General features: G+C 37.6%; 1 protein-coding gene across 8 annotated transcripts in view; it reads left to right on the top strand.

The window, feature by feature from the left end:
• RUNDC3B (RUN domain containing 3B) overlaps window positions 1-18201 on the top strand; it is a 147844-nt gene that overhangs the window by 99777 nt on the left and 29866 nt on the right. For all 8 annotated transcript variants that reach the window (XM_049714905.1, XM_049714906.1, XM_049714904.1 and 5 more), the window contains 2 exons: window positions 488-656; window positions 6520-6677. In XM_049714905.1, the coding sequence (XP_049570862.1) occupies window positions 488-656; window positions 6520-6677 (327 nt within the window). The remainder of the gene's footprint in view (window positions 1-487; window positions 657-6519; window positions 6678-18201) is intronic.

The following is an 18201-nucleotide window of genomic DNA, read 5'->3' as shown; positions in this document are numbered from 1 at the left end:
TTTGGTGTCAAATCCAAAAATCATTGTCAAGATTGATGTCAAGGGCTTACCCCCTATGTTTTCTCCTAGGATTTTTACAGTTTCAGGTCTTACATTCAAGTCTTTAATCTATTTAGAATGATTTTTGTATATGGTATAAGATAGGGTTCCAGTTTCATTCTTTTGATCTACGTGGGACAGTAAAAAGAACCCAGCTAGACAGGTCTTCTCAGCACATGTGGAGTTTCTGGTTCTCTTCTTTAGAAGTGTTTTCTCTCTCCTCAGGACATTCTCACAGTTTCTGTGTTAGTGCCCTTAGGTCTGTAAACCTCACTTGAACTTCTGTAGCATCTCTAGGCTTGATGATAATATCATTATTATTGTATAGTCAATGATGAATATTTTGGAGCTTGCTCACCAGTAGCTTGCAAATACAGAAGTGTTTCTAAAAAATCAAAGTGGAACATATTATGAATTTTGTTTCTTTAAAAATTTTTAATCTTCTCAGTTCTGACAGCATCAGCAGTGATGAGGAAGAGCTGAGGACTTTGGGAAGCAGTGGTAGTGAAAGCAGCACTCCAGAGAACATCGGGCCTCCTTTCATCATGGATGAGAATAGTTGGTTCAACAAGTGTAAGAGAGTTAAACAAAAATATCAGCTAACACTGGAACAGAAGGTATTTATCAGTTGTCAAAAGTCATTTAATTTGGTTCTAGTACTACCTTTAGACTGTCACTACCAAAAGATCTTTTAGCTGTATAGAAGTATTTACCTATTGCTACTTCCTTTCTGTTCTTGGATTGTCCTCCTTTTAATTAAAAATCAGGGCCTGGGCTTCCCTGGTGGCACAGTGGTTGAGACTCCGCCTGCCGATGCAGGGGACACGGGTTCGTGCCCCGGTCCAGGAAGATCCCACATGCCGCGGAGCGGCTGGGCCCGTGAGCCATGGCTGCTGAGCCTGCGCGTCCAGAGCCTGTGCTCCGTAACAGGAGAGGCCACAACGGTGAGAGGCCCGCGTACCGCAAAAAACAAACAAACAAAAAAATCAGGGCCAGTTTTAGGAGAGGCTTTTGTTTCTTAAATAATTTTATGTTTTAAGATATATGTGTCTCACTCTTTTTTTTTTTTAAATCAGGTATTTTAGCAGCTCTTGTGGGTTAAGCGCTGTAGTAGGCAAAGTGGGGTACATAACAGAATGGAATATAAACTCTATCATCTTGAGTTGTAACCTCTTCTTTTTCACTGTATGATTTATTTTCCTTCCTACCCTTCCTTTCAAATTATCATTATTCATAGATGAGCTGTGTAGGGAGAGCCCAATTGAATTATCCATAGAATTATCAGAACAATAAAAAATACACTGAGGAAAATGGTTACAAAGGAAATTTACAAATATGAAGAGATTTCCTGTAGACAAACAGCTGCTAGTTAGAAATATAAAGAAAACTTTAATACCCTGTTAAAGGAGAATTCTGGTACCAGCTACCAGCCGGAAGTCACGCTATGATAACTGAAAGCCTTTACATTGCAAAAATCTGAAAATGCCAAGTAGGATAAAATTTGAAAGAGTTTCATACAGACCTGCTCTCTCAAAGAATAGGAGCTCACTAAGGACTGTAAACAAAGAAGGGCCTAAAAAATAGGAGCTCACTAAGGACTGTAAACAAAGAAGGGCCTGGAATAAGTCATGAGTTAAAGTCACTCAGGCTTCTGGGGTGGGGGTGAGGGGCCATTCCCTTAACCTAGGTACTTGTGTTTTAATACCAACCGGGGAGCAGCAAACCTAGGCCCGCTATCATTCGAGTTGGAAACTGAACCTAGAAGGCAGGATGCGCTGCAAAATGGCAGAGTAAGCACAGAGATTGACAAATAAACCTTGACTACATGAAACAGCAACAGCAATATTAGTGACCATTATGGGGTGGCAGTGTTGTTCTGGGATATGATTAACAACTTGCTTTGCAGAGGAATTAGATAAGCCCTGATTTGTAGCATTTGCTGATTTCTCTGGGATGAATACTCCCATCATGGCCAACTTAAAACTACCAATTTGATGTCACTGAATGTAGAATCAGGAAGAGAGGCACAGTAGCACACCATTATATAGTTTTTCTACCAGGCAGACACAGTAAATATAAATGACTTGAAGAGCACAGATTGTAATAGTAAAATATAGTAAAACACTTGGGAAACGATAGATTTTGTAGTTATTCTGTTTTTTGATATAATTTACTTAATGGTAAGTTTATAAAATTTAATTTTTTATAATAGCAGTGTTTTAACAGCTGAATTACAAAATATCTGAAGCTTAACAATTAGTTCAGGCTTCAGCCTTCCCTGGGAAGTAAAATGGAACTAAAACACTATCTAATAGTGTCAGAAAGAGAGAGAGAGGGTGATTGAAGCTAAAGCCTTTTGAGGTCTTTGTATTACAGCAAAGGAGTATAGACATATTTTTTAATGTGTATTCCTGTTTCCAGAGTTGCAGTTAAAAGAAATAGAATATTTAGCTTTTAAACTAATAATAAGAAAGAAACAAAATAAGGAAAATTGATTAACACAATAGCAAAGAGCAAATGAGAAAAAATAAGGATGGTATAAAGAAAACACAAAATAAAGTGGTAGAAATAAATCTCAATACAACCAAAAGAGTCAACATCACCATAAAAGTAAATGGTGTAAACTTGCCAGTTAAGACAAACTCTTGGGAATTCCCTGGCAGTCCAGTGGTTAGGGCTCTGTGCTCTCACTGCCGAGGGCCCGTGTTCAACCCCTGGTTAGGGAGCTAAGATCCACAAGCCTCATGGTGAGGCCAAAAAATAATAATAATAATTTTAAAATTAAGAGAAAAAAGACAAACTCTTAAATTTATGTTTTAAATCATTAATTTTAGTTATATGCCGTCTGTAAGAGGCATACATAAAAGAGGGACACAAAAAAGTTGAAACTAGGAGTATAAAAATAGAGTAGGCAAATACTAACCAAAATAATTCTATATCAGTATCATTCAAGATAGACATTAAGGCAAAAAGCATCATTAAGACTAAAGAAAGAATTGCCTTTTTAAAAAAGAACAATTCATCAGGAATGTTGTTTAACAGTGCTGAACTTACATGCATTTAACAATGTAGCCATGAAAAATATGAGATAGAAATTGTTAGAATATCCATGAGAAATGGATAAATCCATAATTATAGTAGAAAATTTTAACATCCTAATAATTACAGATTAAACAGACAAAAAATTGATAAGGATGTAATGAACAACACAGCTAGTAAGCTCAATCTAAAATATGTTAAATGCTAACAATTAGAACACACATTCTTTTCAAGCACACATGGGACAACTATTCAGTTTTTATGGACTATGCTAGATCACAAAACAAATGCCGTTAAATGCCAAAGAAATGATGTAATAGTGATCACAATGCAATAAAGTTAGATTCAATAGAAAAATTTTACCACACCCTGAAGTACACCAATGGGGATTTAAAAAAAATAAAGTCTTCTAAATTTTGGGTCAAAAAAGAAATGTGGAAATACTTAGAAGTGAACAGGAATGAAAACAATGCATACTCTTAGTACTAAGTTGCAACTTGTTCAGTGCTTGGAGAATTACTTATCTTAGAAAAGAAAGAATGAAAATTAAAGAGCTAAGCATCCAAGAAGTAAAAAAACCAAACCAGTTCAAAATAAGAAAAATAAGAGCAGATATTAATGAAATAGAGATACAGAATTAATAAAACCAAAAGCTGATTATCTGTAAAAACTAATGAAATATACAAATCTCAACCATAATTAAATTTAAAAGAGTTAAGGCACAGATAGACAATTTTAAGAATTAAAAGAGACTAGACAGGGACTTCCCTGGTGGTCCAGTGGTTGAGAATCTGCCTTCCAATGCAGGGGATACAGGTTCAATCCCTGGTTGGGGAACTAAGATCCCACATGCCGCAGGGCATCTGAACCCGTGCGCCACAACTAGAGTGCCTGTGTTGTGCAACTACAGAGCCCACGTGCACTGGAGCCCGCATGCAACAACTACAGAGCCCACATGCTCCGGAGCCCGCGTGCCACAACTACAGAGCCTGTGCACCCTGGAGTCCGCGCACCACACAAAGCCTGCGAGCCGCAACGAAAGATCCCGTGTGCCGCAGCTAAGACCCAATGCAGCCAAAATTAAATAAATAAATATTAAAAAAAAAAAAGAAGAGGCAGCATAACTATAAATGCAGTGGAGACCCCCCATAATTATTAACGAATAATTTTACCAATTTTATGTCAACACCTTAGAAAACTTAGATGAAGAATTTTTATAAATATTACTTCTCAAAACTAATAGACCTATAATCATTGAAAAAATTAAGCAAGTAGTTTAAAATCTATTCCCTCTTCTCCCCAGAATCACCACACTTGTTTGGTTTTTGAGGTAAATGATACCAAATGTTCAAAAGGCAGTAATTCCTATTTTATACTGACTGTTCTTGAGAATAGGAAAAGAAGGGATATTTTCCAATGAGTTTAGGAAGTCAGTATAACTTTGATACTCATGTAAAGTCACGTGAATTAATACAGGATGTGATTAATATAAAAACCACAGTACGAACCATTTGGTGTTATCTAGTAAATGTGGAGATATGTGTGGCCTGTGGCCCAGCGACTCTGCTCCTAGTCATGTCTCCTAGAAACTCTCAGATGTGTGTCCCAGGTGTCTCATAACTGACTGTTCACAGGAATATTGTTTATATTAAGAAAAATCTAAAATGATCCATATGGCCATTGATAGGAGAGTGAATAAATAAGCTGTAGTATTCATGCAACAGAATACTATCCACGATTGAGAGTGATGAATGAACTACAGTTAGACTCATCACTGTAGATGAAAAAGCAAGTTTCAAAAGAATATAGATAAAACCCATCCAAACTAAATATATTGTTTTTTTTGTTTTTTTGTTTTTGTGGTACGTGGGCCTCTCACTGTTGTGGCCTCTTCCGTTGCGGAGCACAGGCTCCGGACGCGCAGGCTCAGTGGCCATGGCTCACGGGCCTAGCTGCTCCGCGGCATGTGGGATCTTCCCAGACCGGGGCACGAACCCGTGTCCCCTGCATCGGCAGGCGGACTCTCAACCACTGCGCCACCAGGGAAGCCCAATATATTGTTTAAGATGACATACATTTGTGGTAATGCTAGAAGGGAAAGCAAGGGGATGATAAACACAAATCTCAGGGTATTGTTATCTTTGCAAAGGAGGCAGGGGATGTGATCAGGGAAAGACATTATAGGGGCTCTGAAAGTATTGCTGGTTGATCTAAGTGCTGGGTATTTAAGTATTGTTTAATTACTGATGTTTATAAATAATCATATTTATATAGTTTCTGTTAAGCTGTGTATACCTACCGAATTTCATTTGTAAAAATTAACTTTAGTTTTTGAGATTTTTATTATGGAAAAAGCAAATATTTGAGAATTGTCAGGAAAAAAATATGAAAAAGAAGTTCGGTAACAGGAACAGTGTTAGTTACTATTAACATGTATCATGAAGCCAAAATAGCTAAAGCAGTTTGTTAATGGCACATGAAAAGGATAAGAAATGGAATAGAAGAATACTCTAAGAAAAAAAGATTCTAATTGATATCCTGAGAGGAATTTTAAAGCACACTGATCTAAAAAGAATAGGATGCCATGAGAAGGGAACAGTCAGAAAACACACAAAAAAAACTGGAAATGAAAAATAAGATTCCCTGAGTTCAAAAATTTAGTATAAGGATTTGGAGGATAAATCCAGTGAAGACTCCCAGAAAGCAGAGCAAAAGGACAAAGAAACAATAAATGGGTGAAAAGATAAGAGAGGATCTGTTCAAAAAGTCTCATATCTATTAGGTGTCTGCTGATAATAATAGCTAGGAATTATACATTGCATACAGGGTACCAGCTAGTATTCTAAGCACTGTATTAATTCATTTGATCTTCCCAGCTAGGTACCCTTATTGTTCCCACTTTTTTAGATGATGAAAATAAGGCACAGAGAGATTAAGTAATTTACCCAAGGACACTTAGTTTATAAGTAGTAGAACTGAGTATGACACGATATAATCCCTAAGCCTGCAGGCCTAACCTAGACAGTATACTGCTTCCCACTAATTTGTTAATGCTAAAATGTTAATAAGTGTTTTTGAACAATAATCACAGAGAGGCAGCTTTATAATTGATCATTCTGTAATTAGGTCTGTATTTTGAAGCTAGGAGGCATTGAGAGTGTTTATCACTGTTGTGGAGCTTAGAAATTATAATGTTTTAATGAAGTTTTACCTTAAATTACAAACATATTTTATTGAACTTTAGAGAAGAGCTTTAAATAATGGAAAACATATATTAAATTTTTAATTCAATTAAAGCTTTTTTTTCTATTTCTTCAGTGATACTTTGAAATTGTTTCATTACAATATAGATAAGAATAACATTTAAGCTACTCAGCATTTGTCTTCAAGATACATATTAGAGTTTTGCACTTGCTATATCTTGGTGATCTGTATTTCCAGGGTTATCTTGAAGAACTCTTACGACTTCGAGAGAACCAGCTGTCTGAATCTGTCGCTCAGAATAAAATACTACTACAGAGGATTGAAGATTCTGATCTGGCTCATAAATTGGAGAAGGAACAACTAGAATATATAATTGTGGAGCTTCAAGATCAGCTGTAAGTGAGTCCTTTTGGAAAAATTTTGGCAGTAAAGTTAAGAAAAATGGCATGTGTGGCATAGGATTCAGGTTCCAAGAAGTCTGATTGCCTTCTGTTTAGTTCTTTTTCACTTACTCTTTTTAAAAAGTTTACTTTTTTCTTATAAAAGTAATCATGGTCACTGTAGAAACTTTACAAAATATGGGAAGAAAATAAAAATCACCTGCAGTTGTGCTATCCAGAGTTAATGCGATAACTTGGTGTGTATTATTCCAAATGCACATGCATATTTTTAAAGTATTTATTTAGTGATTGATTGATTGATGCAAAAAGATGGTATATAAGGTCATCTATTCGAAGTACACTGTACTATTTAAGTACAGTGCCATTATAGAAACTGTTTGTTACCAGGTTGTGCCAGGATGTCACTAAGCACAGTTTAGTAGAGCTGACTTTTTTTCATAGCAAGACTTTTTTTGATGAAGAAAACTGTGTATTGATCTACATTCTGGTACAGCTCCTTAACTTATCACTGTTCAAATCACTTGCACTAACCATACCATTTTGTCAAACTTAATTTTATCAATTAGTTGTTTATGGTGAAAATCTTCTCATATTAATATTTACTTAATCTTAAGGATGACTTTTAAATTTTTTACTTTGAAATAATTTCAAACTTTCAGAAAAGTTGCAAGGATAGTACAAAATAATTCCCACATGCCCCTTCTTAGATTCACCAATTTTCAGCATTTTCCACATGTCATAATTCTCTCCCTCTGCTTGTATATACAAACATTATTTTTTGAACTACCTGAGAGGTTGCATACATCATTATCTCTTTACCCCTTAGTACTTCAGTGTGTTTTTCCTAAGAACAATGGCATTATCTTAAATACCCACACTTTGGATCTGATTTTAAGAAATTTAAATCAGTAAAATACTTCTTTTACCTGTAACTCATATTTCACTTTCATCAATTGTCCAAGTAATGTTTCTTATTGCTTTTGCTTTTTTGGTACAGGATCCAATCCAGGATCACATTTTGCATTTGGCTGTCATTCTCTTTAGTCACTCTTAACTTAGAATAGTTTTTCAGTGAAAAACTATTTCAGTCTCACATGAGATTGTTATTTCTGAGAATGCAGGCTAGTAATTTTATAGACTATCCGTCAATTTGAGTTTGTTTGCTTTTCCTTGTGATTAGAATGAGCTTATCCATTTGTGGCTGGAATATAGCGTAAGCAGTGTGTCCTCAGGATATCACATGCAGAGGTCAATGAAGTCTGTTGGCCTTTTATTAGTGATGTTAATTTTAGTCATTTGGTTAAGGTGTTTTTCTCTTCTGTATAGTTACTGTTGTTCCTTTTGTAATTAACAAGTAATTTGCAAGGAGATACTTTGAGACTAAAAGCATAAAAAATGATTTTTTTAAGTAAAGTTTTATTAAGGAGCATAAAAATTAAATGTTTTCTGGGAATTTGTATCTTGATAAAAAGAATTATGTTCGCATATTGTTTTTTACTTTTTTTCTAATTTTTTAAACATTTTAAATTTTATTTTATTTTTTGGCTGCATTGGGTCTTTGTGGCTGCATGTGGGCTTTCTCTATTTATGGCGAGCGGGGGCTACCCTTCGTTGCGGTGCATGGGCTTCTCATCGCAGTGGCTTCTCTTGTTGCAGAGCACGGGCTCTAGGCACGCAGGCTCAGTAGTTGTGGACCCGGGTTCTAGAGCACAGGCTCAGCAGTTGTGGCGCACGGGCTTAGTTGGTCTGCAGCATGTGGGATCTTCCTGGACCAGGGATCGAACCCGTGCTCCCTGCATTGGCAGGCAGATTCTTAACCACTGCGCCGCCAGGGAAGTCCCATTTTTCTAATATTTTAAAGAGAGTGTGTCGTATGGGGTATCAGTCACTGAGGGGCAGATTAATACCTCCCGTAGCCCCTCACTACTATAAGCAGAGAGAAGAATATTATGAAGCAAACAGTAGAGATTTCTGGTTATTTCTTTACAATTAAAAGATTAAGAAAATAATTTTTCTTTTGCAAATAATACTGGTAGTTTGTCTAAATGCTTTTAACTTATAAATAATTATGTAGTCGGTTTTTATTTCATCACAGAGATATTTTCATTTGAAGAATTAAATCTGACTGTATCACATTTATTTTGCTTCTGATAATTTAAAGGAAACAGTCTCAAACTTTTTAGCTTGAAAAAGAATCTACGAGTTATGGTTTTATCTTACTTTTGTGATAGAAGTGTCGTTGATCTTCCTGATTTTGCAAAGAAACCTTAGAGTTATTTTTAATCTCTTTAAGTTAATAGAGCAAAAAACAAAAAATTAAGGCCACTGATGAGAATTAGACTATTGAGTTTAGAGGTTAAAGATTTATTTTCACATACCATGGCTACAATCTCTGGCTAGGTTGTAAATTGGTGTCTTACAAGGTTCCTTTGTACAAAAACCATTACAAGAATACTTAATGGAAGAGTAAGATATATGCCTTCCAGAATGTTTACGATTTACTTCGTTATCAGAATCATATTTAAGGTGCAGATAATCTCTGGGCACCTTGAAACTATAGGGAGAGAGTGGACATTTTTTCCTTCCTGATGTTTTTTTTACCAACAGTTAGGAAGGCCTGCAGTCAAAGTTGGGCACTGAAGTTCCCTTTGTTAATCCAGAGGAGATAAAAGTGGCCTTGAGAAGATTAAAATGTATAATGTATAAAGAAAAAGGTCAGAAAAGGAGCATTAAATAGAATATGAAGCATGAAGTATTTGCTTCTACATTATGTTGATTAGCTTTTCCTGGGTGATTTAAATAATTTGTCACTTAGCTTTTTATATATTTCTCAACGGTTATCTGTGTTGTTGAATTACTGTTAAAGTATGCTTTAATAATGTCTTTGAATACTCATAAAATCTGAACATCTTGTAGTTTGGGCAGTAGAGTGCACAGTGTGATATGGTAGAGGAGTACCCCAAAGCTTTCTTGCAGATCAGGACTGTGTTCAGATACTGGCTCTGTCCTTGCCTAATATGAGCTCAATCTTGATTAATATCTTGGAGCCTCTGTTTCCTTATTTGTAAAACTGAGATAATATTCACCTTGTGGATTATTATGAGTATTAAGTGGTATCATGTTTAACACAGGTAGGACAAAGAAGGTAGTCAAGATTATTAGCCTGTTTTGGCTTACAGAAACCTTAAGATCTCCTTGATAAATTCACTCGGATAAATAGTGAGTTTAAAATGCTTTACCGGGCTTCCTTAGTGGCGCAGTGGTTGAGAGTCCGCCTGCCGATGCAGGGGACGCGGGTTCGTGCCCCGGTCCGGGAAGATCCCACATGCCGCGGAGCGGCTGGGCCCGTGAGCCATGGCCGCTGAGCCTGCGCGTCCGGAGCCTGTGCTCCGCAACGGGAGAGGCCACAACAGTGAGAGGCCCGCGTACCGCAAAAAAAAAAAAAAAAAAAAAAAAATGCTTTACCTTATCATGCCCAGACCATGAATTTGGACTTGATTGTATTATTCCTGAGTATCACTTTTGAGATCTAGTTTCTAAATGGTAGTTGGATTAATATTTATAATAATATTATGGATCTGTGATAGACCTTCAGATAGATGTTCTACTGTACAAAAGATTCTTTGTAAAACACTGATTGCAGACCTCAAGAGTAGACAGCTTCAGAACAGTATGAAAAAGCTAAATTCTTTGTCATGATTAATACCAATAAAATGTGTAATAGGGAGTCTTTTATATTTAGTTGATGAAATTTTTCTATTCATGATCTGAAGAATAGGAATAGTAAAATGTCTTACAGGGCTCCCTAGAGAAGGGACTGAAGAGTCTAAATAGTAGAGTGAAGAATCATGCATTGCTAAAACTAAGCCATTGTTATAGTTCAACAGCCAGTTTGGTGTAGTTCATGGTGAGTAGTGATGGTTTGATCTGTTGGCCTGCAAACCAGAAGCCAAGGATGCTATGGCATCCTGGTACACAAATTTTAGGATGAGTGGTATGGATTCTAACAGGAGAATGCAGTGATGTCATCGTAGCCCAGTTAATAATGGACAGCTCATGACAGTTGCTGGTCATATATATTTTTGGCAGGTAACAGTTATTAAAATAGTACATTACAATCATGCTAATATATATTGCATACTCTATTATCCATATAAGAACAGAAAAGCCAAGAAAATGCATCCAGAAGAGAAAAAGGCCAGGTACCAGATAGGTAGAACCATTTCTATTGTATTTTCTTGGTATTAGTAAGAAATTATATATTACAACAGGAAAGGGGTACTTATTTGATATGAATGGCATTCCATTGCCTTTATAGTCCTGATGTTAGATTAAAAGTGCTGGCAGAGTCTCTTATATCTGAGCAGATGTCCTTATATCTGGGCCAGGGGCCTACAACAGTTGGAACTGCCCTACAAATTTCACGGAGAAGTGACTCATTTTATTTGGCAAATGTTTTACATTGAGTACATGAAAAAGGGAAGCATCCCTAAATTACAATTTATAAATAAGACAATATCACTATTAACATATAAATATTGTTTTGTTTAGTTATTTCTGTTATTTAGCATTTAATACTTATAAAATTATAATTAGTATTTAAATTCTGAAGCTATTATTATATTTTTAATTTTTTATTAAGAAATTTTCAAGGGACTTCCCTGGTGGGGCAGTGGTTAAGAGTCCACCTGCCAATGCTGGGGACATGGGTTCGAGCCCTGGTCCGGGAAGATCCCACATGCGGCGGAGCAGCTAAGCCCCTGCACCACAATTACTGAGCCTGTGCTCCAGAGCCCGCAGGCCACAACTACAGAGCCCACGTGCCAAGAGCCCATGCTCTACAACACGAGAAGCCACCACAATGAGAAGCACATGCACCACAACCAAGAGTAGCCCCCTCTCACTGAAGACCCAATGCAGCCAAAAATAAATCAAAAATAACTAAATTTATAAAATAAAAAAAAAGAAATTTTCAAGTATCCACAAAAGAAAGAATTGTAGAATAAACCCCTGATTGCCCGTCACCCAGATTGAACAGAATTTGTCACATTTGCTTTACTTGTCTTTTTTCTTTTTCACTTTTTGCTGAATGATTTTGAAGCAATCATGCCCTTTGATTCCTACGCACTTCATTGTACATCTGTAAAAACTATGGGTGCTTTCTAACATAATTTCATAATCACACCTGATAAAATTAGGGACAATTGTTTTTATCATGGAATGTGCTTTCATACCAAATTTCCGTAATTGTTTTAAAAGAAACTTTTTTGTAGTTGATCTTTTTCAAATCAGGATTCAGTCATACTTTATGTATAGTTATGTCTCATAAGCCTCTTAATTTAGAACAGTTTTCCCCACTTTTACTTTTCCTGTCATTGTCTATTTGCAGACTTTTCCTGCACAACATCCAGCATTCTGGATTAGTTCTTTGTGGTTTATTTACCTTGTTCTTATATGCCTGTGCCTCCCAGTATGTAGCCATTAGCCACATGTGACTGTGGAGCACTTGAAATGTGGCTAGTCTGAGCTAAGCTATGCTGTAAGTAGAAAATCCACACCGGATAGTGTGAAATAAAGAATGTAAAATGTCTCGTTAGTAACTTTTTATATTGACTACTTATTGAAATGCTAATGTTTGGGATGTATTGGGTTAAATAAGTGCATCATTAAAATTAATTTCACCTGCTTTTTAAGGTGGCTACTAGAAAATTTTAAATTCCATATGTGACTCTTCTTAATTGGTGTTGGACAGCTGTATTCTCTGTACTATATCCTCTCTTCTCAAAGTGGACTGGCTACATTTGCATCATCTGGGAGCAGATTCTCAGGCCCCTCCCCAGACCTGTGGAGTCAGAATCTGTATTTAATAAGATCCTCAGGGGATTAATTGACACATTAAAGTTTGAGAAATCACTGCTTTGTACTGTTTGTTCTGTAAAGTATATCCTCTTAACTCTGGATTAGTAGTTCTCAATCTTGGTTGCACGTTTAGAATCCTTCAGGGAGCCTTTTAAAAGTATATTTTGAAAAATGAGGATTCCTGCCTGAGCCTTACCTCAAGAGATGTTCATTTAATTTATCAAAGGTGGGACCCAGGCAAGTGTACAAGTGTTTAAAAAGCTTCCCAGGTGTTCCTGATGTCCAGTCAGCATTGAAAACCACTGCTCTGAGGTGCTGGGCTAAATTTGAGTTTAATTTTATGACAAGATTATTTTATAGGTAGTGCTCAGTACTTCCTATTGGGAAACAGACAAGTTGTCCCACTTTTATTGATCTTAAAATAGGACAGTGGATTTAGGTGGTTACAGCCTCATTTCTCCTTTGTGGAGGTTCTCATCAGCCTTTCATCTAATGGCTTGACATGGATGAGCATTACTTGGAGCAGTTGGTTCATCAGGATTTGTAAAATGGTGATTTCCTAATTGTTATTCCCTCCGTGCTTAAAGGCTAGAATCATCTATAAAGAACTTTTCCTTATTAGGGCTATTTGGTGGTTACCATGACAGTTCTTACAGGGTATTATTAATTTTCAAAGTAAGATGCTGATGTCTACTTAGCTCCTAATGAAGTGAAGGTTTTGCTTTGCTTTCTCTCTTCTGAGATTATGAACTTGTTACATATAATCTCTTCTATAATGTGAATTAGCGCATACAAGGTTCATAAGTAAGGGGATGATGTTAGTATAGCAAAGAAATCGCCTTGATTCATAATTGATTTTTTCCTAGAGGTTAACATTTCTCAAAAAAGTAACACCAGCAGGGACTTACCTGGTGGGTAAGACTCCAAGCTCCCAACACAGCAGGCCCGGGTTCGATCCCTGGTCTGGGAGCTAGATCCTACATGCACGCTGCAACTAAGAGTCCACATGCCACAATTAAGAAGCCCGCAGTGTGCAACTAAAGATCCCGCACGCCACACCTAAGACCTGGCGCAGCCTAAATAAATAAATAAAACACCAGCAGAATGCAGAATACACTACTACAGGCAAATACTGCAGGCCACCAACAGATGGCACTCTCTCACTGTACATAATACTCTCTCACCGTGCTTTCCTCTAGCTCAGTTGAGCTAGAACTTGGAGGTGCTTGTTCTGCAGTTGTCCTTGCCCCCATGGCAAACCTCAGCCTCAGCAGCCTTGACCCTTCCTTGCACCCTCTTCCATCAAATGGCTTTTACTTTTTTGTTGTTGTTAAAGCTGTTGTCGTTGTAAAGTTATTGTAATATTTCTTTAATTAATAGGAATTTAACAAATATTTTAAATTGGGTTTGAAGTTTTGTTAGGTTTGTCACAGTTTTTCTTAGTGTTGTAGTTGGAAGGTTGAATAGACTTTGAGTTGTCAGCCCCTAACCCTGTTCTCCCCATAAGGCCAGCTATTTTCAGTGTGTAATTGCAGAACGCTGTTTTGTTTTGTTTCTGCACTATAGCAGAAATGCCTATATTCAGGGTATTTCTGTCCCGTAAATTTATTTTTCTTTTTGATGCTCCAATTGTCCTATCTTTGACTAATGGAAATGCCTTTATATTCATTCCTGTGTCCTTCTGACATGACACATTTGTCTTTGTTAATTTTCTTGCTTTCTGGTACAAGGTATCCCAGGCTCATCTTCTATATTTCCTGTCCTGGAATCATCCATTCCTCTAAGGATCCAGGGTTTATCTTATATTTTAAAATGAGAGGGAAAAGGAAGCATTTGAGGGAATTCCCTGGTGATCCAGTGGTTAGGAGTCTGCGTTAGGGGCCTGGGTTCAGTCTCTAGCCGGGGAACTAAGATGCCACAAGCCACACAGCACAGCCAAAAAAAGAAAGAAAGAAAAGGAGGCATTTGAGTGTTTTTCGAGGTTCTAAATTACTCATTAGGGCTTTCCCGGTAGCGCAGTGGTTAAGAATCCGCCTGCCAATGCAGGGGACACGCGATCGAGCCCTGGTCCGGGAAGATCCCACATGCCACGGAGCAACTAAGCCCGTGCGCCACAACTACTGAGCCTGCGCTCTAGAGCCCACGAGCCACAATCACTGAGCCCACGCACCACAACTACTGAAGCCTGCGCACCTAGAGCCCATGCTCCGCAACAAGAGAGGCCACCGCAATGAGAAGCCCGCGTGCCGCAACAAAGAGTAGACCCGGCTCGCCACAACTAGAGAAAGCCCGCACGCAGCAACAAAGACCCAGCACAGTCAAAAATAAACAAATAAAATAATTTTTAAAAATATAAAATAAATAAATTACTCATTAATGTTTCTTTCTTTTCAAAAGATACTGTCAAGTTAAGGTGTAAAGTGCAACCAGGATAAAATAAATAAGATACAAGGATGTAATTTATAGCACAGGGAATATAGCCAACATTTTATAATAATTTTAAGTGGAGTATAATTCATAAAATATCGAATAAGTACGCTATATACTTGAAATTAGTATACTATTGTAAATCAGCTATACTTCAATTTTTTTTAAGTGTAAACAAGGTTGAAAAGCATTTAAGAGACTTTGATTTGGGGTTAACTTTTTGGGCAAGAATATTTCATAGGTAAATAATTTAAAATTTTTGGGTATGAGGCTCCTTTTTAGGCTTCTTCTTTCAAAATGTTTTATTTGAAGGGAAATAATTGTAAAGTGATACAAAGTGAGTCTTTATCCCATGGCTGTGTCTAAAATTAACAGAAAACAAAACACAAAGATGTATTTTTAAAAAATATTTATTTGGCTGCGTTGGGTCTTCATTGCGGCGTGCAGGCTTCTCTAGTTGCAGCGCTTGGGCTTCTCTAGTTGAGGCATGTAGGATCTTAGTTCCCAGCCAGGGATTGAACCCGCATCCCCTGCATTGGAAGGTGGATTCTTAACCACTGGACCACCAGGGAAGTCCCAAAGAAATTTTTATATTAAAATTATGAAGAAATTAGGATATTCACAAGCTATATGAGCATTTTCCAATTCTGGTAAACTTTCAATTAAGAAGAGTAGGGACCTCCCTGGTGGTCCAGTGGTTAAGACTCCATGCTTCCACTGTAGGGGGCACAATTTTGATCCCTGGTCAGGGAACTAAGATCCCACATGCTGTGCGGCACAGCCAAAAAAAAAAAAAAAAGTAACTCTCATTATTTCTTTTGGTGCTAAATTGCTTTTGTAACTTCTCTGGCCTTTATTCATTCATTTGACAAATAAATATTGAGAATGCCATGAAGAGCCAGGCCCTGTTCTAGGTGCCGGTGATTCAGGAGTGAATAAAACAAAGTCCCTGCCCTCATAGAGTTTACACTGAGTGGACGGCAGCCACCAACACCGACAGTAAACAAATAGTGCCTGAGTGGTGGTCCTCTTCCTCTTCCAGGGTCGTCAAGAGAGGCTTGGAGGCCGTAACTCTCTTACCCTGTGTTTCTAGGAGAGTGAGGGGTGGAGTGTATCAACACCTGGTGTTCGGTGGCTTTCCCTTTCTGGAACTTCAGTGCTCTTTACCTCATTCTCATTATTCTCATTATGATTCTCAATATTACGCTCATGAGCATAAAATTTTGCACTCCTGTAGTCCTGCTAGATGAGGTCCTTTATTTTCATGAAGGTTGTAGCCTAAGATTTTCTCAGTGTGCCCTGTCACAAATAGTACTGGACTATATCCTGAGAATTACAGTACATCAGGAAATAAATAGTAAGTGGAAAGTAACAAAGGTGTGCAGCAGGGGTGTTGGGCATTTGCTAGACTCACTCTCAGCACTTGCCTTGTAGCCATCGGCGTCCAATGTATTGACTCATCAAAATTGAAAGTTGCCTCATGCCATGGACCTTTGGGATTACTTAGGAGCACGTGGAGTCACAGATATTAAATGCTAAGTGCCAAGGGCTATATGCCTTATGTATATCTAGAGGCTGAAAGTAAAGCTTCATCATGAGCATCAGCACAGCATCTGAGGTAGGTGGGAAAGGAGCAAAGTGAGGGAGAGAGGATAACCCTCAAGTTTGGAGACACAGGATAAAGAATCAAGTAAGTGAACAGAATAATATGGACAGCTTTGAACTGACTAAGCACTGCTCTCAAAATATAGAGAATGGGATTCTACATCTTTTTTTTTTTTAACATCTTTATTGGGGTATAATTGCTTTACAATGGTGTGTTAGTTTCTGCATTATAACAAAGTGAATCAGTTATACATATGGGATTCTACATCTTTTAAAAGAGCTTGTAAGTAGCAGTAGACTTGAGCCTATCTCTGAAAGGAAGGAAAGAGACCAAACTGTGGAAATTTCATCTTTTTGTCTTTCATTAAAATAATGAATGTAATATTGAGGGCTCAAAAGAATGTAAGATCTAGTTTTTGAAGCTAGGGTGCTCTGGCTGAAACCCTAACCTTAAATACCATCTTCAGCTAAAGACAAAAGAGGGTAGGATGTTGGAAGTAGTGGTTTGGGACTTCAGAGTGGAGGGATGAAATTTACATGGAGATGAGAAAGTAAATGTTTGGTAAACAAATGTTTGCTTGACCATGCAGAGATAGTGAGACGCAGAGTAGACTCTGATCTCTCCCTTACCACACCTAGCCCATATTCTTTGAAGGTGTCTTTGGTGATAGCTGTATTCCTGGAACCAGACCCATTATCTAAATTCTTTAGGTAGCTAAGGGGATGGTAAAAATAAAGACTTCTGAGTCTTCTTTTTCTTAAAAACAATCATTCTAAATTAATTCTTATGCCAAAGAGATGTATTTTGGGGTGGCAAACATTGCTCCCTTACAGAGTTAATATCCAAAATATATAAGGAACTCATACAACTCAATAGGAACAAACAAACAAACCAATTAAAAAATGAGCAAAAGACTTGAATAGACATTTCTCCAAACAAGACATACAGATGACCAACAGGTACATGGAGAGATGCTCAACTTCGCTAATCATCAGGGAAATGCAAATTACAATTACAATGAGCTATTACCTCACACCTGTGAGAATTTCTGTTAGCAGAAAGACGATAGGTGTTCGCAAGGATGTAGAAAAAAGGGAATCCTTGGTCAATGTTGTGAGAATGTAAATTAGTGCAGCCTCTTTGGAAAACAGTATGGAGCTTCCTCAGAAAATTAATAGAACTATCGTATGATCCATCAATCCCACTTCTGAGTGTTTATCCAGAGGAAGGGAAGTTTAGGATTGTTGTCAAACCCAAGTTCATGTGCCCCACGCACAGTGAGGCCAAACAAACTGAAAAGTTGGAGTTTGGAGCAGAGGAAGGTTTATTGATTGAAAAGGTGCTGAAAAGATGGGGAGACAAAGGTTTGTCTCAGATCCATCTTACCAGCTGGCCAGGGCATAACGTTTTTAAAGGCAACATTTGGGATGAGGGTTGCAGGGGACTTGACTTTTTTCTGATTGGTTAGTGGTGAGGTAACAGGGTGGTGTTTCAGGAATCTTAATCATCAGCCTTCTTGTTCCACCCAGTCTGGGGTCCCGTGCTTGTGCCCAGCCTGTAGTCACCATCCTCCACCTGGGTGGGGGGGCGGGGCCTTAGTTCCTACGGAACAGCTCAAAGATCTGT

This window comes from Orcinus orca, chromosome 9, assembly GCF_937001465.1.
Source record: "Orcinus orca chromosome 9, mOrcOrc1.1, whole genome shotgun sequence".
In the NCBI taxonomy this organism is placed as follows: Eukaryota; Metazoa; Chordata; class Mammalia; order Artiodactyla; family Delphinidae; genus Orcinus; species Orcinus orca.
This window is presented reverse-complemented; position numbering and strand designations above follow the sequence as displayed.